Source organism: Tauraco erythrolophus, chromosome 18, assembly GCF_009769465.1.
Source record: "Tauraco erythrolophus isolate bTauEry1 chromosome 18, bTauEry1.pri, whole genome shotgun sequence".
NCBI lineage: Eukaryota > Metazoa > Chordata > Aves > Musophagiformes > Musophagidae > Tauraco > Tauraco erythrolophus.
This window is the reverse complement of record NC_141482.1, coordinates 15266013-15288162: the sequence shown is the minus strand read 5'-3', so window position 1 is coordinate 15288162 and position 22150 is coordinate 15266013. Positions and strand designations below refer to the sequence as shown.

The window sequence follows — 22150 nt, the reverse complement described above, 5'->3', positions numbered from 1 at the left end:
GTGAGTTCAGGGGGTGTCTTTTTCTTTTTTGTAAATCTCAACAGAATCATAGAATCATAGAATTATAGAATGGTTAGAGTTGGAAGGGATCTCAAAGATCATCTAGTTCCAACCCCCTACTAAGATTATGTCACATAACAAAAAATATTAGCAAAGTAATACATGAAACATTTTCTACCATCGGAAAAAACATCAGCCCAGTTGTTACTTTATGTTTCATTTTTATTATTATTTAGTATGCTGAATAAATAAGATTTATTTATGATTAATTATAGCATTCAGGGTTATGGATATTCATTGCATTTGCCAGCCACAGCACAACAACCCCACCGAGCTACAATGAATATTGCCATTAGGTTATAGAAATGCCACACGCTCTTCATAAAATAATCCCTTCCCTCTCATTGTACAAGGGAAAATTATTTTGTCCTTCCTTTTCAGCTGAGAAACCTGTAAGGCCTTTTCTGATACATTTCCTCAGTTAACTTGACACGGGCAAAATCTGTAACTACATCTAATTACCAGTCCAGCTGTACTGGTGGTCAGGCAAGAGAAGCTGGATTAGGCAGGAGTTTAGTCCTACAGCTGAAACAAGGAGTCCTGCCTACACCACGGATCACACACCGCAGCCTCCAGCGCGGAATTTCATGTCCAGCTCTTCAAAGCACAGACACCATCAGGAGAGTAATCAACCCCCATCCTTCCACCGCATATTTCTAGGAAATTCAGTTCTGATTTGAACTCACGTGCCCACTCCTCCGTGCAGCTGGGAGTGCGTTTTAATGCACGTATTTCTACTATCAATCAGGTTACTAAGACACCCTTTCATTGTGTTTCTCCACTTCATAGCTAGAGCTGGAGAAAAGCTTAAGCAGCTACTCGTATGGAGAGACCCCCACCAGACCTTCTGCCTGTGCACATTTTTTTCATTTCAGGAATGAGAAAAAATTTGGAAAGTCTTCATGTGAGACAGCAGGAAGCCTTACCTCTGGTATTAAACCAGCAAACAGGAAAGCAAAAGCCTTTATTTAACAAGCAGCTATTAGTGCACACAGCTTTAATTTTGTGTTAATGTCACATACGTGTGTGTCACATCACAGTTTGTGTCATTGTCAATCTGAGCTACCAAAGTGGCCATCTAGCATGGTCTGGGCAGGATGAAAAAGCCTGGAAGTGCCTGTATGTACTCTGTGGATATTCAGAATGAACTTTGGGGGCTGGTTCAAGTGGCTTATTTCCAAGGCAATTAATTCTTTCTAAAGTAAAAGTGTGTAAAAAATGCTCCTTCAGCCTGGTGGCACCTGACACTGCTGACTTCTTAATACATATTAGCTTTCACTGGCTGGGATTGGGAAGAATATCACTGAAACATGGCAGAAAAGTAGCTCTGTTTTGTGTATACAGGTGTTTGAATAGCTTCTGATCGCATGTTTCAGACCTACCTCGAGGCAGTACTGGTACTCATCAGCTCCTGACACCCACTGCTGTAGATGTCCTTCAAAAGGCACTCTAAAAGATACTTGTTTTCTTTGTTAAATTGGCTTAGGGAAGTTCATGAGCATTTGGGAAGAAAAAAATTACTCCTAAGCAAATGGGGAAGCGGCTTATCTAAACCAGAGCACCCTAAGCTGCTGCCCAAATTGGAGACTGCTCTCACCCTTTAGGCTCTTTTTTTGTCATATCATTTGAGAAATGCAACTGTTGCATGGAAACCTTGAATAATCACTTGGTATCGATACCCAGGGACCTTGGCAGCTGCCTTGAATTACTTCTTGGTCACACTGCCTAGTGAAATTGCAGCTGGAAATGTGGCTGCAATCGTGCCAGCTACTCAGATTGCATGGGCTGAGATGCTGGGATGTCAGCTGTGACAGCTTGCTTTTCCTGCGTGAATTAACCCTTCGGGCACTCCCTCCCCTCCACTCGATGCCATGCCTATGGAGGCACCTGTGCCACTCACCCAGGAACGCTGACATGCAATCCCCAGAGCTGCTGTGACCTCAATTTGAGCAGCTCTTCCCAAAGCAGTTCAGTAGTCGTTTCATGTTCTCGGTCTCCAGCTTGCAAATAAGACAAACTGGGAATCTGAATGAATGAGGGAGGCTCTCCTGTGCTGCTGCTCAGGGGAGGTGATGGTCCCTGGCACAAGGCACCCCCCTCCAGGGCAGGTTCCAGGGTGTTTCTGTCTCTATAGTCATGGAGAAGTAGAAAAAGTTATTTGAAAGACTGCTTGTGGGATGTTATGGCAGAATTGTCAAGGCATCTTATTAAAGCTGCAAAAATGTGAATTTGAACCTTGACCCCACTGCAGCGGTAAGTGGGTGCCGATGTGTTTGATCCAGGGGAGGAGCGACACCAGGCATGTTTCCTTCCTACAAGCCCTTGATCATACAAACGAGGCAGCTGGATGTGCTGGGCGTGGACAGATTGTTCACCTTGCTATTGTTCTGACACACGGGAGGGCTGCGTGAGTCTGCCTTCCACCTCGGCCATCCTCCACTTGCTCATCAAAGAGGGATGAGAATGTGCTGTGCAGCTCAGCGAGTTAATATTAGGGAATTACAAACGCAGAATGTCGATGCTGGTGGTGTAGAAATGCCAAAAATCCTGATTAGGAGCTGCCTCCCCCCCAACAACATCCAAGACTTCACAGGGATCAGAGAGAAAATGACAGATTTCACACACCAGTTCTGATAAATTTTACAGATTGCCCTGGGCTGCTGGGGAACCATTTCAAAGCATAAAAGTCATTGAGATCGTTTCCTTTCTTGTGCAGTGATGAGAACAATTTTTAAAACGTTGTGCTTTGCTCTCACAGGGCTGGTTTTCTCCGCCATGTATTCACGGGGCTGCAAAAGGAGGGGAAGAGCAGAGCGTGGTTCCTTTGGACATCTCCTGCTGAGGGTGTACTGCGATGGTGCTGCTCAGCTGGGGCTTCTCTGCCTCTCTGGTCCCTCTCGAGGGAAGAAGGACACGTCCTTGCTATTGCCACCTCTCTTGGGTCTTGTGCTTTGATAGTCTTGGCTTCAGCTGGCTGCAGTCCCAGAGCAGCTGAGCTCTGTAACAGCCCTCTAGTTGTTACCTCAGGGTAACGGGGGGTTTGAAAAATTACAAGTTTAAAATTAGAAGGTCAAAAGTCCTTGACTCTTTTTTTTTTTCATGATCCCCCTCTCATTTCTAGCTGGTTCAGTAATCTTCTTCTATTTACGTAAAAAGTCTTCAGTAAAACACATGGGAATATCACAGAGTCCAGTTCTTACAGCCAGACCTGGCTGCCCAAGGTGAGTGGTGGCAAACTCTGGCCACCGGCACTTAGGTCCTGCCACTGCATCCAACGTGTGGCACTGCCAGTGCCCTTTCCTCCTCCCACCCAGGAAGATGGTTCATCCTGATCCATTCGCACCCATGCACATTTTCAGCATCCACGGTGTCCTGTGGCAGGAAGCTTCACAGCTCACCCAGCTCTTACGTGAAGACTTCCCAATTGATCATTTTGAATGTGTCCCCTGCGAAATATCACTGTGCACGGTGGAAAGGTGCCATCAGTCAGGCGACTGGTAGTGGGTTTTAATTCTAATTTGTGATGGAGAAATGCGATGTGACATGCTGCCTTGGGAAGGCTGCTGCCTGCCCCGCCGGAGGGGAGCGGACGGGCTGACTGCCTTGTAAGGCCATAAAGCACTGGAACAGGCATGTTTTGCCTCTTGGATGTGGCATTGATAAGGTTGGAGTACTCTGACACCGCTGCCTTTGATCAGACATCTGTAAAGGCACTGTGACCCAGATGAGGTTATTAAAATGGAGAAGAGGTGGATGTAAATGAACTGAGCGGAATAATGGACCCCACGTGTATCGTGGGATGTAAGACCATCTATAGCTTTCAGCAGCTGTGACAATTACAGGGTTTGGGCTGTGAAGAGACGTGTCCCCAGCTAATACTTTTAGTCTCTATTGCTTATCTTGATCTGTCAGAGTGAGGAGGCTGCGGATAGGAGAGATAACAAGCTGTGCTAAGATACTGCTGCTTTGTTTCAAGCCTGCTAACTTTGTTTCTTGGTTTCTTCTGAAGTAAACCTTTGACTTCTTGAAGTAATTTGGATGTAATCAGCCAGGAACGAGGGATAACAATGTCCTGTTGTTGCAGGTACATCTCCCCTAGCAGTGCAGCTGGATCCATGCAACCTTCTCAGCACAACAAATTTGGATGGGAAGAGGTTCCTGGTTCAAGCACTGGCTAAGAACAGGGACATTTGGTCTCTGGAGCATCATTTCAACCTGAGGGTGATTCCTGACTGGATTTTGTTCCCTCCATGAAGTCAGGATGTGACCAGCCTGTGCATCAGGATCTTAAAGTGAAGAAGCATCCTCAGGAATTAAAGGAGGAAAAAAGAAACCAGTAGGATCTCTTAAACATACGTGTGGTACAGCAGTTGGAGAGGGCTGCAACAACAACTGCTTGACCAATTCCCTTTTCTTGGTCTTCTCCTGATGGCTGTCTGATGGAGAGGGATGGAGCTGCCTGCGATTGCCTTGCTCTGTGTACAGACATGAGGGATCAATATCCCTGCTGAGAATCTCTCAGACCCCATCCGAAACCCCTTAATCAGGAGAAATCCTTCTTGACATCCAGACTGGACTCTTGAAGCAACATTTTACCCATCGAAAGCTGAGGACGAGGTTAGACTCCAGGAAGTAAAAAAATCAGGATAGTGAGCAATTTTGGTTTTCTTTCTTTTTTGCCAATTTAAAGTTGTAGTTGGTTTTATGAGCTAAACTCTCAGGGTAGATGCGTGGCCCTGCAGCACTCATGCAGGAATTCAGATGGTCAGGACTTTGCACAAATTTTAGGAGATGCTGGTGGCTGCTGTGGGGATGCCGAGCCAAGTGCCAGTGTGTGGTGGCACGTGGGGGATCCCTGGTGGTCTACTGCACATCAGTGATGGCACTGTGTTTTGGCAGCCTCTGTGCTGCCTCATCCAATGGTGCCTTGTTAATCCACCTGCTAATTAAATAAACCTAATTAGGTTCTATGTGGTTTATTCACTTAAGTCCAAATTCAGCTGGGTTAATATTTCATCTCACGGAAATAAAGGATTTTTCTGGAGGTCTGCAGGAGGCTTTTTAATTGGCCTGCAAGGAGTAACCAAAAAAACAAACCTGTTGTCAGGAGATTCAAACTCATTGCACTTCCACTGGTGTCTAAAATCAAAAGAGGCTGGAGACCAGTGCTGAAGCAAGTGTCCAGCTTGCTATACGGATGTCCTGCTATACCAATGCAGATAGGAAATCACACGAATGAAGATTATAAGATCAGGCTCTGGGAGTTTTCAGTCTCCTTCTTTGAAATACAGGTTACATTAGCCCTGTGGCTTCACCCTTCTTAATAAGCCAAGAGGACTCAGTGTGTTTTCTTTCAGATGTGTGTGGAGTCCCAGGCAACACATGGTTGCCTTTTACTTAGCTTATCAAGATCAAAGTGCAGGCGGAAAAAAACCTGTTTATGTCAAACTTAGTATTTCAGCAGCAACATCTTTTGCTGTTTCACACCGTGTCTCCTTTGTGGTACAACTGAGTTGGAAAATAGCTGTGCTTGTGGGAGGTTTTTAGAAGCAGGAGGCAGTACAAGAGATGCAGGAAACCTCAAGAGATGGCACAAAGGCAGACACTAACCTGCACGGCTGCAACCCAGCCTTTCCCGTGCTGCTCCCAGCAGCTTCCAGAGCACATAACACAAACAAGTCTCTCAGCAGAATTCAGCTTCTGTTTTAGTTCTGATGTCAGATTGCTTGGCCCTACGGTGCAGAGTGAGACCTCCCTATGCAGTTTGTAAGGAATGTTTCATCTGCTGTCATCAAAAAATGAACTGATCTTTGTTCCTTTTGCCTCCACCATCCAAAAACCATCTTCCTGGGAACACAAATGCTGCCAAAGCTGCTTCAGTCCACAGTTTTCTGAGTGAAGTAAATTAGTTTCTTCTCTGGTTGTATTCCTTTCACCTATAATAAAATGTGGTTTATTGTATCTGACTGCACTAATTGATGCCCTGGTTATGCACCGTGCACAGGTCAGATAATCGATATACTTTACCATTTAAAACCAGTAGGATTTGTGATCAATTCAGAGTCTGTCACCTAATCTCAGGTATTCAGAGTTTGCTTGTTTGTGGGTTCTTTTTCGCCCGGGGGCTGATTTGAACAGCAATAATGTTGTTGATATAAGGCTTTTAACATTCATAGCACTTTAGGACTAATCCTGCTTCCTTGGGGTATGGTCAGGCAATACTTTCCTTGAGTAAAATGACAGAGCTTCTATCATTTAAGCTACCGTCTCCTTCTCACACCGCTGTAATAAGCAGTGTGGCATGGTTATTTAAAAAGAAAGCAGAACTGTTCACTCATGGTACGAAGTCGCACCCTGCTTTGGAGGCAGAAGAGAAACTCTGGCTTGCTTCGAGGAAGAAGGAACAGCCTGAGAGTAAGAGCAAACTGTCGTGCAGCCAGTGGAGTCACTGGAGACTGCAAAGAGACGACATCGTCACCAGATGCAGCTCTCCCAAAGCTTCTTATCCTGTTGTGTTGAGCTCAGCAACAAGCCTGTCGCAGTCACAGCACGAGGTGTGTGACCTGCTCCTCGGGCTGACCCGAAACATGTACAGTAGGGAGGGCTGACACGATCCTGGGTCTCCTGGACCCTGCTTCTCCTTCGGGAGAGGCAACGCGAAGGACTTGGGCATGTGAAGGAGGTGGTTGTGCACTCATGGATTTGCTCTACTATGTGCAATTGAAGTAGACTGGCTTGCTTTTCTGCAGATGCAGGTTATGGTGAGTAGTTCATAGATGGTGCTTGGGTAGAAGCTCATCTTGGAAGAAGAGAGATGCTCCTCTACATCCCTTTGCTACTAGTCAGCTGTGATTCATTCACAAGCAAACATGCATTTTAAAGAATTCCTTGTCTTATCCTCCTTTCTGAGTTTGTCTTCCCTGTGCACTCTTACTGACCAATTTTATGAGAAGAACCACTGCATTTTAGGTTAACCCCAGGCTTCATGATTTTTAGGATGAGCATGCCAGCACCTGCACGGGGAGGAAGGTGATGGGTATATGCAGAAGGGGGAGCGCAGCTCCTGATTCCCGTCGCCCAGGATGCCCTATAGGCTCCGTATCCTACAGACACAGCTTTCCTGCCCAGCACACCCCTCTGCCCCGGCCCATACCGGGCACCCCCGGCCAGCGGCACAGCCAGCACCGCCAGCATAAAAGCATCCCGACCAGGAGAAAAAAATCCGGGGCTACTCCGCGGGGGGAAGAGGAGCTGCCCCCGGCTGCGCTGCCTGGCTCAGCCTCCCGGGGGAGGGCTCTGGCCGGGAGGGTCCCAAGGGGGCTGCGGGGCGGGGGGCGGCAGCGAGCCCCCGCCCCGAACGCCCCGTCGGCGCTTGGGACGGCCGCGGTCGGCGGGGCATTGCCCTTTTAAGCTGTGGCCCCACTCTTCTCCTCCCCGGCTCCCGGAGGGGCTTCGGCAGCCGCCGCGACCTCCCTCCCTCCCTCCCTCCCTCCCTCCCTCCTCCTCCTCCTCCTCTTCCTCCTCCCTCCCTTCCCCGCCCGCCTCGCTCCCGGCGGCGGCGGCGAGCGGCAGCTGCGGGCCGGGGCGCGGAGAGCCCCAGGGCGGCGGCGGGGCCGCAGCGAGCCGGGCTGCCCCTGCCCCTGCCCCCCTGCTCGGGGACCATGGGATGCTGCACCGGCCGCTGTACCCTGATTTTCCTCTGCACTTTGCAGCTGGTAAGTGGAGGCGCTCCGGGATGGGGGACAGCGGAGAACGGGGGGGGTTCGGCATATAAGCGGCCCTCCCCGCCGCCCCCCGCCCCCAGCTCCTCGGTGCCGGCTGCCCCGGGCATGGTGGGGGGTCCGGTCCCTCCTCAACTTGGTCTCGGAGGAGGAAGGTGGAGGGATCTCAGGCTGCGCTCGGGAAATTTGCTAATGCCTAAAACTCGGAGAAACATTTCAAAAAACCACCAAAAGTTCTCAATTCATAAGTTTGTGCTTATCAAATGCAATTAAAATAAAAAAAAAAATCACTCCGTGAAAGGAGTCCCGGCGGGTACGGTGGCGATGTTGCAAACCAACCCAACCCAACCCAAACTTCATGCGTGCTGAAACCCACCGGTACCTTCAGCCTCTCTGTGCCCAGCTGCCAGCACGGGCTCGCCTGTGTCCCGCACGGCGCAGCTCCGTGCTGGCTTGGAAGGAATTCTTTCAAACCTCCTTGGGATGAGGTGCTTGGATAGAATGTGCTTATAAATATACATATATTTATTAAGGAATAAACCGCCCGGTGTGCGGAAAGTGTCGTCCCTGATGGGCGAGCGTTCCTCGTCCTCCTGCCATCTGCGCCCAGGATAACGGGATAAACAAAGGTCTGGTTGTTCCCCGAGTGTCTGTGCATCCAGCCTGGGTCTGGAGGGTCCCCTTCTTGTCAATAGCTAATGGGCTCCAGGGCTCCTCCAGCCTTAAAAAGGAAATGACAGCATTTATGTATTTAATTTCATTTATTTCTTCCAAATATTCTGTGTTTCGGGGCATTAGCGGCGGGCAGGAAAGGGCAGGTTTCCTGCGGAGCTCTATTGAATAGTGAGCTGGTGCCAAGGGGTGAGTCTCGTTAAAACTCTTTGTTTTGGAGTTGCTTACTGTGACAGCGGTGTGTTTTTGGCCAAGGGACGCTGAGCGGGCGCTTTGCTGAAGGGGGGAGAGAAAAAACAGGCACCTGCTAGTTTTTAAACGTAAACCAGCAGCCGAAAATCGAAGGGGAAGAGGGTGGGAAGGCAGCCCTGTCCGTGCCGACTAGCACCATCGGAAGGTGTGGATGGAAGATTTGACTCGTAGTTAAACAAAATACAGAATAGAAGTGGGGGGGTGTTTTGCACAAAGCGTCTCGTTAGGCATATTTATGAGCGAGTTGAATGCCTGGGGAGTGTATTTAGTCTCCTGGATTATTTCTTTTGATTTTTCACCCATAATCATAGAAGAAAGAAGCTGTACCCTGTGTTACATTAGAAATTGGCATTTCAGCACTCACTGTCTCTTAAACCCATCACTGTGTCATCCTACTTGAACGCACACACTTGCACACACTGGAGGAATAAAAAAAAAAAGAATAAAAAGAGAAAAAGCCATGAGCTGCTGGTGCTGTTCTCATTTCTGACAAGCGTGGGAGTTTTCTCGTATCCAAGATACAGGGACAAAGAACCCCCAGCATTTTATTTTCCTTAAGACCCTCCTCCTTGAAGAAAAGAATCAGTTTGGCTCATTCTTAAGCAAGTTTGGATGCCTTGGCTGTAGTGATTTCCCATGGCACTTGCTGGGTGAATTGGTAGAGCTGGAAAAATGTGAACTATGGTGAGGGAATTCCTGGAGCCGCACTCCGATGGGGGCGAGGTCAAGAGATCCTGGCCGGTTCCCAGCAAGTGCTTGGGTGAGGGTAAGGTTCAGCCTAGTCCTTTTTTGTTTTATTTTTTTACATTTTTAAGCAAACTTTGCCTGTAAATCGTCACATCACTTCCACATCGGTACGGCCGAGTGACCTGCAGGTCACTGAAGTGATCGGGCCAAGATCGTCAATAAATTATAAGGATGTGAACTTCCTTTGTTCCTCTCATCTCTCTGCTCTGCTTCTTTTGATACTTTGAACCCTACACAGTCTTCCCTGCATGTTGCCAACCTCCATGTCTCCCACTACCGAAGTCCCAGGGGTGAAATCCTGGCTCCTCTATGGTCTGTGGAGGTTTGGCCTCTGACACTTAACTGGGGAGAGGATTTCAGCACCGGGATTTCCCACTTCAGTTTTGCAGCACATCTCTATGTTTCTTTACCTGTTCTCATGTCTGCTTGTCAAGGCTTCACTGGGACTTCTTATAAACGATGAATGGAAACACTAAACAATCCCCCTCCTTCCCCCCTGCAAAAAAAATCAAATTAAGAATTTGAGTTGCAAAGCTTCGTAAAGATTGTTTTATTAGGTGCAAGTAGTTGAGTGAGCGCGTGGGGAAGTGTTTGCACGCTGCAGCCTAAATGTTTCCCTGGGAAAAAAAAAAAAAAAAAGGCAGAAAACAAACATATTCATCATTGCAATGTGTGCTCCCAAAGAAAAAGTTTGCGATCCAGTCGGAGAGCAGAACGACGTGTGAATTCAAGGAGCTGCGACACAACGCGAATACCAACTAGATCTTCAGCCCCCCACGGGCTGGGAGCTCGTGGCGGAGATGGAGGAGGAGAGCCAAGTGTGTCTGTCTGAAGGAAATCAGGGCTGGCTCCCCAGCGGTTTGCTAATCAAGGCGGGAGGGAAGGCTGTAGTTTGAATAAATAATTTGCCATGTTCCAATTTTAGGTTATTGTTTCCTTGAAACGTCCACGTTAGGCTCTTGCTTTGCCGATCGGTGCCGCAGGGAGGCTGCGAGAAGGTTCTGGGTCTCCCTCCCCCTGATCCCAGCGCGTGTCGCTGTTCCTAACCCTTCCCTTCTTGCCGATCCATCCCGGTCTTCAACAGAAGTTTGGGTGAACGTTGGCTCAGGTGAGGGCCACCCTGCAGATGATCTTAGCCTCGGCCATGGTGTAGAGCAGGACCGTTGGGAAGGTGAAGGGGTGTTTGTAGCTCAGAGTTTGTGCATCCCAAGGGTGTTGTCACCTCCCGGTTGTCGCTTCGCTCCAACACCTCTGCCATGAAGATGCTGAGGTTACCTTGCCAGCCCTTGCTCATCCGTCTCAGCTTTTGGGCAGTTGTATATTAAGAAACACGAGCAAAACTTAAATGAGGTGTAGACCTCCCAGGAAAAAATCAGGATTCTGGAAGAGAGCCTCTGCGGAGGGTTAAGAAATGTCCGCAGTAGAAATTAGGTTGAAAAAGGCTTGTCAAGGGTAGGATTTCCGAAGCCGAGTGGTATGATAGTCTGTTGCACCCAGCAGGACCGTGGACTGGGGGGGTCATGGTGAGAAACCACAAATGAGGCTGGGTCTCAGGCAGGGAAATATTAAAAAAATCATCGATTTGCTTCTTACCTCTTTGCCTGCGTGAGATTGCACCCAAACGGTGCATTTTCTGGAGCAGTAAGTGATTGTGCACTGAAGGCCCTGTGTGAATTTATTTCCACCGAGCATGGAAAAATTCCCTCCCTCTCCATGCCCTGTCCCAATAAATCAAACAACTGTAGTTTCTTTACATTCTGTCCGTGGATTGAGAGCTCAGATGCCAAGCAAAGCCTGGAGACAATTTTACAGATACATTATAAATCCCTCTAGAATAAGGGCTTCTAATGGAAAAAGTGACTAATACTTCAAATGAGCACAGAAGAAGGCGCCTTGGGACGGGGCTGCACATCGAGACTAACCAAAAGTAACTATATACCTTTATTTATTTATTTTTTTCATGCTCTCTCTCTTTCTCCCTCCCTCCCTTCTCAGCAATGCCTTTTTAATCTCTTGCAGAAGGGGGGTGACCAGTTCTGGAAACTATTTGAAACCAGCACAGATCCTTCTCGAGCTGCTCTCGTGTAACTAAAGCGGTCGTGTCAGTGCGATGGAGACGTAAAGCGATGAAGAGCGCGCTGGGGATGAGGGAGGAAGGGGAGCGTGGCAGGCAGGTGGGGTTGCCCAGCGAGGCAGGATTTGGGCAAAAAAGAAAAAAAAAAAAAAGTATGAGTTAAAATAGGTGGGCTCGATGGGATCAGCACACGTGGGCTGCAAGAGGGAGGGTGGTGGAGCATCCGTCTGTCCCAGGTGAGGAGCACGCAGGATTGCAGCATCTGGGGATTGCAGAGACGACTTGCTTGGCTTTCTCCTCTCCATTCCAGGGATATTTTGAACTGGAGGCAGGGTGGAGAGAGCAGGACCCATCTCTCCCCTCCTCTGCAGCTGCCTCCGGAGCTGGAGCAGTTTGCTGCATCTCCTGAGGGAGGTCTGAGCTCGCCCAGCTGTGCTCCGGCTCAGCACAAAGCCTTGGAGGCAAGAGCAGGTGCACGGGGGAGCGTGGTGCCCCTTTGCTCATCCCTCCAAAATTACCTTGTGCTCTCCCCAGCTGTTTATCTCCTCCATGGTTTTGTGCTCAAATTATAATCCCTCTTGGGAAGGGACTATCTTTCCCGTATGTGCACAGCACCCAGCACCGTGACGGCTTGAACCTTGCCTGAAGTCCTTGAACAATACTCCAGGCTAAATAATAACATAAGTCTAAAGACTGCATGTGACAGATGCTGTCTTCTCCGTGTCTGTTCCAGACAAAGGAAAATTAAAGCTGTGCCAATAATAGAGCTCGTCAGCATTTTCCACTGAAGCTGACTTTCAGTAGAAACCTGGGGATTTGACTAAATGAATATTTTCATGAGAAGTATCTGCTTTCCATAGACAATTCTGAGTTTTTCTCCCAAGTTTTGGCCGGAATGTTTTGGCGAAAAATCAAAAATGTGCTGGCGAATGTTCGTTGTGCTGGCAAACATTTTTAATTTCGGAGTTGTGGAGCTTTTCTTACAAAAAGTTGAATTTTTGCATGAGATTTTTCTTTTTTTTTTCTTTTTTCCTGAGCAGCTGGAGCCAGTGCTGCTGTAGCACAGTGGTCTGACCCCACGAGCTTCCGAGCAGCACAAGGGAAGAGGAACTGGGGGTATGTGTTCCAGCCATGCCCTGGGGCAGACCACCCCTTGCCCGGCTGCCCGCGGCCGCGTTTCCCATCGCGGTGACGGAGATTGCGAATGACTCAGAGGAACCGCGTTTCTTTGTGACCTCTATCCAAACCCATGTAGCCCTTTCAGACCAGGAATGAAACTTGGCAAAGGCCAAGCCAAAAAGCAGCTGAGGACAGGGTGGTGTTGAAGTCAACTCTTCTCGGAGAGCCAGGGTTTTATTTCGGCTGATGCCGTGTGTTTGTCTGACCGCTCTCTGATTTCTCCTGGCTGCTCTCCGCTTCTTTGCCTTCCACTTTTTCCTCTCTCTGAGCACCTGGGCCATTCAAGAAGAGAAGGAGAAAGTTTTCCCCTGATGGGGAACCTCTCCCCCTGGCCGATGTGGGGTTAAGGGAGCTGACATGAAGTTGCTCCATTGTGTGCTAATAATATACGGAAACTCGGATCGTTTTGGCTGGGGTGTAAAATGGAGCTCTTCCAAGAATCTGCTCCAGGGGCCCTCAAGTAGGAACTGTTGGAGAATAAACTGGGTAACAAAGGCCAGATTGTGATCGCTTTTCCTCCAGGAAAACCCTGGAATAGCCCATCGCTTTTCGAGGACTTAAGAAAATGTATATGATCTACTGAGCAGTGCATTCCCTTTTCCCATTAACCAAACATTGGGTTTGAGGTCAGTAGAACTGAACCTTTCTTATTAAAAAAAACCCTGAGATAATTCATGATTTAATGTCCTTGTGCGGTTCCCTCTGTCCCCACTCCTCCTGGGCTGCAGTAGACATGATGAGCACACCTAACTGCATAGGTTGTGTCTCTGTCTTTAAATTTGGTAAAAAGCAAATTTTCAACAAAGTGGAAACTTTTGTCTCAAAAGCAGCATGTTCTTCTCACGTTCCTCATCTCCAGAACATAAGGAAGGGAAAAATAAAACATTTCTGGGCAAAAAAAAAATGAAAATACTCTGGCATTTAGCAACGTTTGCTGAAAATGATGGGGGGAGTTATTGTGCCAAACCCCAAATATTTTGAACTTTTCAGAAGTGTTTTCAAGCTTCTGTAAAAAAAGTTGAAAAGTTTCTCTTAAAAGAAGTTGGTTTGGTGGTGTTTTTTTTTTTTCTTTGGAGTTGCGTGCTCTGAAGTTCTCATCTTCCAAATATCTCTGACATCACGGTATCTCCCCCAACCCCAGGTTGTGTTGGGCTTTGAGGGGAAAAGTCCTCAAAGAGAAAGCACAGGCTTGTGCAGGCTTGCCCCTGGAGCTGCAGGGCAGTGTCTTGCTGAGTTGACTCATCTGCTCACAAGTCAGTGGTTTTTGGTATTTTTGTTGTAGAAGGAAACTCAACAAATAAACGCCCTACAGAACTGCCAGTCTGAGATACTTCATAGTCATTCCAGAGTCATAATATTACTTTAAAGTTCATGAGATTGCAGGATAAGAATAAATGACTTCTGCTTTGCTTGTTTATGGAGCTTTGATAAGGGTCAGAATCTTACTTCATCTTCTTCTTGCCAAGGATAGTAGTAGAGATTACAAAAGTGAGGATTCAGAGTAGTAAATGTAGGGGATGGGTAGTAGTAAAGTAACAACAGGAAAGTAGGTAGTAATAGTAGGGATGAGAAAAACTGAAATAATTTAAATATCTGGCAGAAATGCCTGAGATGGGGTTTCAACAAAGGTGCTGCTTCTCACCAGCGTGTTGGATTTGTGTTTCACGTTGAACTCAGAAAAGTGATGGTGTTGTGGCTTCTCCCTGGCTTAGCTGAGCCCTGGACCCGCATCTGAAAGTCCTCGTGAAGAACAGAGGTTTTATTTTGCTTTATGTTCTGAGGTTTCACAGACCAGAGAGGAGCGAGGAGCAGTTCTCTGCTGGGGCAAGATCAATAGATCCTCCCTTGACTTTGCTGTAGCTCATTAACATCAACTGTCTTTTCCAAGGGATGCGTTTTGGTCTCATTTCCACAAGGACTTAATTGCCATTTTCCGGGTGTCTGGGGCTTGTTCTCAGCACAGCTGCTTCTGTGTCAGGACGTTAGACACAAATATGTTGTTTGTCAGAGAAGGGCACGTCCCAGATTTTCTCTCAAAGGTGAGGATTCATGGAAATTCGGAGAGCAGCTTTTCTGATCCCCCTTCCCCCTCCGTCCTGGGTGGTGTTTGGGTGAATCCAGGTTTAGTAATTGAGGTGTCAGATTCCCTGACACCTTCCAGCTGAAAGGATGGTGGTGTGGAAGCGGTGACCTCCGCTGCCATCTGCCACAGCTTAATGAGAATATACTGTGGGAATCAAGGTGACAGCTTGTCTTCATCACCTGCTTGGAGAAGGTGGACGTCAGGAGATGCTGTGCCAGCTTCCTTTGCAACCTTCCAGCCACCGGCCAGCCCTGCAGGCAGCCTCCCCCCTGCTCGCCAGGCTCTCTCAGGCCAGCAAAATATCTACTTTTTTCCCTCTTCCCCCCCCCCCCCCCCCCCCTCCAGTTTTTTCATCCAGTGCTCAAAACTCTAGAAAACCAGGACCATCATCTATTTTTCCTGCACCAGTGGGGCAAGCACACGGATTGTTAAGGCAGCAGGCGGTCTGGCTGTGCAGCGCCGGGGCGGGAGGGCTGAGTGTGTCTGCAGGACCAGCCTCCAGCCCCTTTCTGCTCTTTGGGGCAGCCCCTCACCCCACAGACTTGCTCCCCATTGCGTTGCCCTCAGAGAAGACAAGAACGCAGCTGAGGACCCCGCCGGTGAGATCCCTGGAGATGGGGTGCCTGGAGCAGGGTGAGCCAGGGCTCCTCATCCCAGGTCGCTCCATCCCATAGAGCTGCCCAGGAGCTCGGTCTCCCAGGTCTAGGAGGGCATTGCTCTGCAGCTGGATCTGTTTTCTCAGCACAGTTCTGCAAGTCTCTTTCCCTGTCTTTGTGCCATCCCTGAGTGACCCGGGACATCCCTCTCCTAGGGATGGTGGGTCAGAATGACAGAGGACAGACTCGTTCATTAGTGAGCACGTGGGTGACCAGTCAGGTGGTCAAAGATACGAAAGAACAAGAATTGAACATTCCTGAGGATAGTTGGGTTACACTTCTCCTCAAGAGCTAAGTACGCTTAATAAAAAATGAATCCTGGTGCTCAGATGAATACACATTTACAGCAAATATACAAAGCCTGGGGAGATGCCTCCTGTGACCCCTCTCTGGGGAGCAGGGACCTGTCCTGTGTCTGTGGTGACCCTGACAACAGCCTTGGACCCATTAAAGCATCTGGTGCTGAATTATGTTTTTCAAGTGCTGTTCTCTGGAGATAGTTCATCTGTAAGGACCGTTTCATCTGAACAGGGAAGGTGAGATAGAGGACACTAAAGAAGGGGATGGAGCATTTTATTACCCACAAAGAACTTATAAAATATTGAGTGTAACCTTGTATGGAGTGCTCTGTATGGTGTGTTCATCCATCACAGATAAACAGCCTCACCACAATTAACAGTTTGTCACTGTCTATCTTCAGTTTCACCAGAAAATTACCTCTGTAGTATCTAGAGCTCAATCCTGGTACCAGGATGGTTAACCTTCCTGAAGATCAGGACAAATCTTAGTTCTGGCCTAACTCAAATTTGTTCGTATTTAGGAGGTTTGGACATTATTCTACAGTACTACAATAAGAGCATTGTCCTGCACATTAGAAATGGCCTCTTTGTGTTGGGAGCATATTGGGTTCTACTCTAAGGTCTACAAGCAAACTGTTCCCCTACATGAAGCTCTGCAGATAGATGGTCTTTTTGTGGAGGGTATGTGGCAGCATCTTTGCTTAGTATTATTGCTATGGTCCAGATACTCAGGAGTGCCTGACTCCATGCTGTGGGGCTTGGGAGCATCCTTTCCTCCTTTTGGAAGTGCTGGACCCTTGATACTCCATTAAAAGGGAAATAATCCCACTTTGGTGGAAGCACCACGTCCTCCAAGGACCAGGATGTAGTCATGGGCACTGAAAATACGTTCCTGCATCCCTGAGAAGTAATTGTTGAGTGAAGCTGACTGGAGGAAAAACTCCTCCTGAACGAAAGACCCACCTGGGCAGGACAAGAAAGAGCTGGCCTGGCCTGACTGGCTTTGACCTTCATTTAGGGGCCCTGAAAGCAGCAGAGACCACAAGTATGTGTCTACCAGCTAACAGGTTCACAGAGACAAGGTCTAGGTCCGTAGGTTGATTAACGTGGTAGAGAAGGATCAAAACCTGAGTCCTGGGTCTTGGGCAGACTATTGCATCTCCCCAGAACCCAAAGCGCCTTTGAGGTTCTGGGCCAAACACCTCCTGTTCAACTGCAGCGCAGAAGAGCTTCTCCTGCAGCTGCTCTCCTACTTCTACTGGCTACTTTGCCAAACCAAACCCAGCTGCTCATTTCCCACGGCTCCTGGTAATCCGTTAGCAGCAGATTTCCACGTGTGAGATGGGAACAGGCTCTGCCGGGCGGCCGGCATCCCCAGCTCCGGCAGCCAGCGCACTTCTGTGATACCGTTGTGGGAAAGGCAGGACACCTGCTTATATCGTATATGTACAGAATTAGGGGAGAAATCTGATTATCCTAATTACTCAGAAATGCTAAATATGTGCAGAATACAGTTTGGCTAATTGGGCTGGGAGCTTGCTGGCTGTTGGGGCAGGGAGGTGAGCAGGCGCTGGGAGGAGTGTGGTGGGAGTTCCGTCTGTTACGTGCCCTTTGCTTTCCGAGCATGTGGAGAAAAGGGAGCAGGGGGGTTTGGAGATGTGATTGCCAGCCTTAAAACAAGTTACGAAGCTGGGAAAGGGCAATTCTTTTTCAAACGTCTGCCACTTTTTAGGATGGTGGGTCTTCAAGTTTCCCATCTCATTATTCGGAGAGGAGACGTTCAAGGGAAGGAGGGTTCTGCCTCGCTGCGCAAACAGCTGGTGGGAGCCCCTGCATGGCACCTTCTCAGAGGCATCTCTTCTTCGTGCTCTTTATCCTGCCTTGGGGCTGACACAGGCAGATTCTCAAATGCTCTCAGAAGCCCGAGGAGACCACGATGGTTGTTGGTTCTGTGAACAGTGCTGCTTCGTTTGCATTTAATGGGCTCATTTGCGCCAAGAAGTGCATGTTAGAAGAGGTCTTCTGGCCCCAAATCTGACCTGCTTTTCCCAGAGATGCAGAGGAGGTCAGGCAGGTGCGAGGCAGGGCGGTTCATGCTGAGTACATCTCAAGGTGTCTAGATCCAGAGAACCAAGCTGGTTCCTCCAGCTCCGTGCTGGACATAGACCCACCAAGCAAAGCATGACACCTGCACCAGTGTGAGGTCGGGACAGCTGGCACAGACAGCTCGGTGTGTTCTTGGGTCCTGCAGTCTACACAATGGTCTGACATCACACCAGAGCCCAAATCCCCATCTTCTGGACAGAATCAGTACCCAAAATGCACATTCATCCGTTGCTCCTTGTAGCTGTGCTTCCTCATGTCTTTAAATGACCCTGCATGGCTTTTTTTCCTGACCTACCCAGAGACTAGTGTCTACCTCAAGCTTTTCTGAAGAGGTTAACTTCCCTTCTCCTAAGCCTCTGGCCATACTCGGTGCGCTCAGGATCAGTCCTGCCATGGGTTTAAAGCAGCATGAGGTGGGCTGTTCGCTATCAGGAGCTGCAGAAGCATCCAGGGCTGCCAGTGAAACAGCTCAAAAGTGAGGAGTGTGGCAGCCTGAAGGAATAGATAGGGTGGCATAAAAACTCTGCCGTGGCTTCAGACAATAAAGACTGTGTCTCCCTTCTGATGAATAATGGCTCTTTGTTTTACTCCTTAGATGACAGGGCTGTTACAACTGCTGAGAACTACTCCGGTGCTAAATATACGGCTGTGTGATAAAGGCTCTGCCAGCTATGAACTGGGAATGAATGGGTACTTGAGTGAATCATTTAAAGTACGATGAATTTCTGAAGCAGCTCGTAGTGACAAGAGGTGGAGGGGCAGGAAACTCCTTTGCAGATCGCTTGGCCAAAGGATGCTTTCCTTGCAGGAGACGTAACCCAGGTTTCATGGCTGCCGAGTGTTTTCCCTGTGGTGGCTCCCGTGGCTGTGTGAAGTTCCTCATTCCCAGTTTTGGACACTAACCTGCAAACCATGGGCATTTCAGGTGGAGTTCCAGTGTTTGCTGGTGAGACACTACAGATTTCCTAGAAATCCTGGAAACCCAATCCTGGCAGGCTTAGTGGGAATGCAGCAGTAAACCCCATGTTTAACTGCAAGCCAGGGCTGAGAGCAAAATGGGATTTTGCTGGACCCCATCAGAAATGGTGATGTAATCTGGAGCTTGCTCCGCTAAGGAGGAGAATGTTGCTTCTCACTGCTGCGGTGTTGCCACGCTAGCAGAAGAGGCGATGCACAGATCTTGTAAGCACTGTTCTGGAGTCCACCTCAGAGTCTTGCCAGATTAAACTTCCTTGAAATTACTTAATGTAGCGGCAAGGATTTGAATTTCCATCATGTGGATTAGCACTTTTCTATTTTAGCTAATCCTCGCAGACAGACCTGCAAGCAAGAAGATCAAAAGACCTGAAAAAACAGCTCGGAAAGTTTGGAGTAGGGACAAGCCAAAGGTGCCGTTGTTCCAGGGACGAGGAATGGTCTCGCATCTCCAAGGGGAGCAGTAGCAGCTGAGAGGCAGGGCCGTGTGGGGATGAAGGTTTGGTGACACGAGCTAACAGAGGGCAAGTCTTTGTCCCCCTTTGTGGCCAGAGGAGACACAAGAGTTCCTGAGTGCCCCATGTTTGAGGTCACCAAACTCTTGCACTGCGGAGACACGACCGCGGAAGAGTCGCTGCAAATGAACTGTATTCTCCAGAACTGCCAAAGTGGCATCTCTTGACCAACCTCTATTTTAAAAGAGGAGGGGAAAGGGAAAAAGAGAAGGAAAAGAGAAATTCAGCTTTGCTGTTGAATAAACCATGAGCCGTTGAGGAGCCGGGAGTCAGCAGGGGAGGGGCAGCACGGAAATGGAGGGGACGTAAACGTCACGCGAAAAACGGAGCGCGGGAGGGACCGGGCCATTGTGTGACACCCTTGGAGACTTAACTGGAGAGTCGGTTGGTGGGAGGCCAAGAGACGTATACAAGAACACAGAGACACTCGACTGGACTGAAGATGCAAACAAATTGGGCAGCGCAACAGCGGAGATAAATGATGCTCATAAAATAAACAACGGCTGAGTGACACTGGATAAACAGCTACAAATAATAACGGCACTGTTTGTCTCAGCCATCCTAATTGGGAGGCTGGGCAGCATCCCATGAAAACTCTGCGTTGCACATTTTCCCTTTATAATGAGGAAGGTTTTCCCTCCCCCGAAAGCCTCCCCCCAGTCCCATTTAGCAGCAAACTGAAAGGCCTGGTTTCATTCCACTTTCCCACAGCAAACTCATCCTGGCAGGAGCTGCATTAAGGAGGACGAGCGGAAAATGATAATAAATTGAGGACTTGCTCTTATTTCACCTTGTGACAAATCTATCCAGCGGATGACTCCGGGAGGGTGATAAGAGCATGGCCGAGGCTGCTGCTTTCCTTTTGACACTTGGTCATGTGGAAAATAACCCCATTCTAGCCCTCACTCAAAAGGGCTTTCCTTTAAAAATAATGCTTTTTAAAAGGCACTGAATCCTTATTTACACTGTTGGAAAGGCAGCAGCTCGCCTCCATCGGAGTGAACGTCACGGGTCTCATTTCATCGTCTACTTGGACTGAAGAGCAGAAACAAAGGAGATGCCATACAAAAAGTAATACGGTCAATGCCACTAATACAAGTGGCAGAACTTGTTAAAACTTAGCTTTTTTCTTTTTTTTTTTTTTAGCATGATACTATATTGCTAATAAATCCCTGATGAGAATCTTTTGCTCCATTGAACTCCTCTCAAGTACAGTAGGAAAACACAGCAGCGCAGGGAATGGTGAGCAGGAGAAAAACACGGGCTTAGTGACTTCTGCCACGGCTTATTCTCACGCTTTGAACACAGACCCTCTGCCCCAAAGCGCTTATTTCCAGCACTCGGTCTAGTTTGTAGCAGAGATGGGCTCGTACCCTTTAACGACTACCCAGAGCAGATTGTGCTTCCCAAGCTGCTTCATCAGCCCATGGAAGAGAGAGGGTGGTGAGGCACTGGCACAGGTTGCCCAGAGAAGCTGTGGCTGCCCCATCCCTGGAAGTGTTCAAGGCCAGGTTGGATGGGGCTTTGAGCAACCTGGTGTAGTGGAAGGTGTTCCTGCCCATAGCAGGGGGACTGGAACTAGGTGATCTTTGAGGTCCCTTCCAACCCACCATTCTATGGTTCTATGATTCTACAAACTTCAGCCTCAAATATGTGTCTAAACTTTTTACCATCTCCATCCTTAGATATTTACTTTTTTAATCTGAGTGCTTCACATGTCTTCGTTTTCTTGCTTTTATTGACCCAAGAAAAAGAGAGTTGGATCTCTTCTTCCCCGCCTTTAATGTTCATGAGGAGGTTACAGCCAAGGAAGATACCCTAGAGGTGGTCAGTCTTGTTGCCTCTGAGAACAGCGGGGACCGTGCCTCTGGGGCCATGCCGAGGGCACCAGTGACTGCCAAGATGTGGGTAGCAGCTCAGAAGTCATCTTGGATCGCACAAAATCGGCTTTGCTTCCTAAAGTGGCTGGAAAACTGAAGCATGCCTAGTTTACATGTCTTCAGGGGGGCAAGGGAAGCTAATTACTAAGGTAATGAATCAATTAATTGAGTACAACTGATTTTCTTGCAGTGGAGCCATCAGAAGATGGAAGTCAATAGTGACTGATTCATTTTCTAGCCACTCCATAGAAGGGAAGTTGTGGGGATTGTGGTTATTGGAAAATTCCTGCAATACCCCGAAAGCCTCTGACAGTGCCTATTTGTAACAAAATAGTCATTTTCCTGTTTGTTCCAATTTAAAACCCTTCCTGTCAAAAGCATTTTACTGGAACCAGAAGCTGGACCACTAAATGTTTTTCATGTCTAAAATACTCTTTTCTTCCCAGTTCTTTTTTGTTTCACGCTTTGATGGCAGGCCTGGAAGTTTGCTAGTACATTTGTTAGGGGAGAGTTGGTCAGTTATTCTTCAACGATATTTATTTTTGAGCTGAAAAAAATGGCTACACATTTGTTCAACTATCGTTTTTTGAGGGAAATTTTTTTTTTGTCCTTTTTTTGACTGATATAAGCACATTTTTACAGTAGGTTGTTTTTTCTGGCCAAGCACAAACAACTGAGTGTTACTGGTGATGATGAAAACTCTGGCAGTGTGGGTCATTTTATCCTGACGACAGCGTGCACGAAACGCGAGCAAATCGCTCGGGCCATTTGCAGCCAAACTTCTAAAATACCTCCGGCTTCTAATTTGTCTGAAAACTTTCTGCATGTCGCCGTGGTGTGCAGGGGGGAAAGTCTCCCGGGTTGGTTTTGGTATAATAAACCCAATGTCTTCTGCGGTATTAGCTCATCTGCTCGGTCCTGACTTCCCAGC

General features: G+C 48.2%; 1 protein-coding gene across 1 annotated transcript in view; it reads left to right on the top strand.

Annotated features, from left to right (window-relative positions):
• The first annotated feature begins 7721 nt into the window (after positions 1-7721).
• NKAIN4 (sodium/potassium transporting ATPase interacting 4) overlaps positions 7722-22150 on the top strand; it is a 50929-nt gene continuing 36500 nt past the window's right edge. Inside the window, exon 1 of the mRNA XM_086622887.1 lies at positions 7722-7775. Coding sequence (XP_086479013.1) covers positions 7722-7775 — 54 coding nt within the window. The remainder of the gene's footprint in view (positions 7776-22150) is intronic.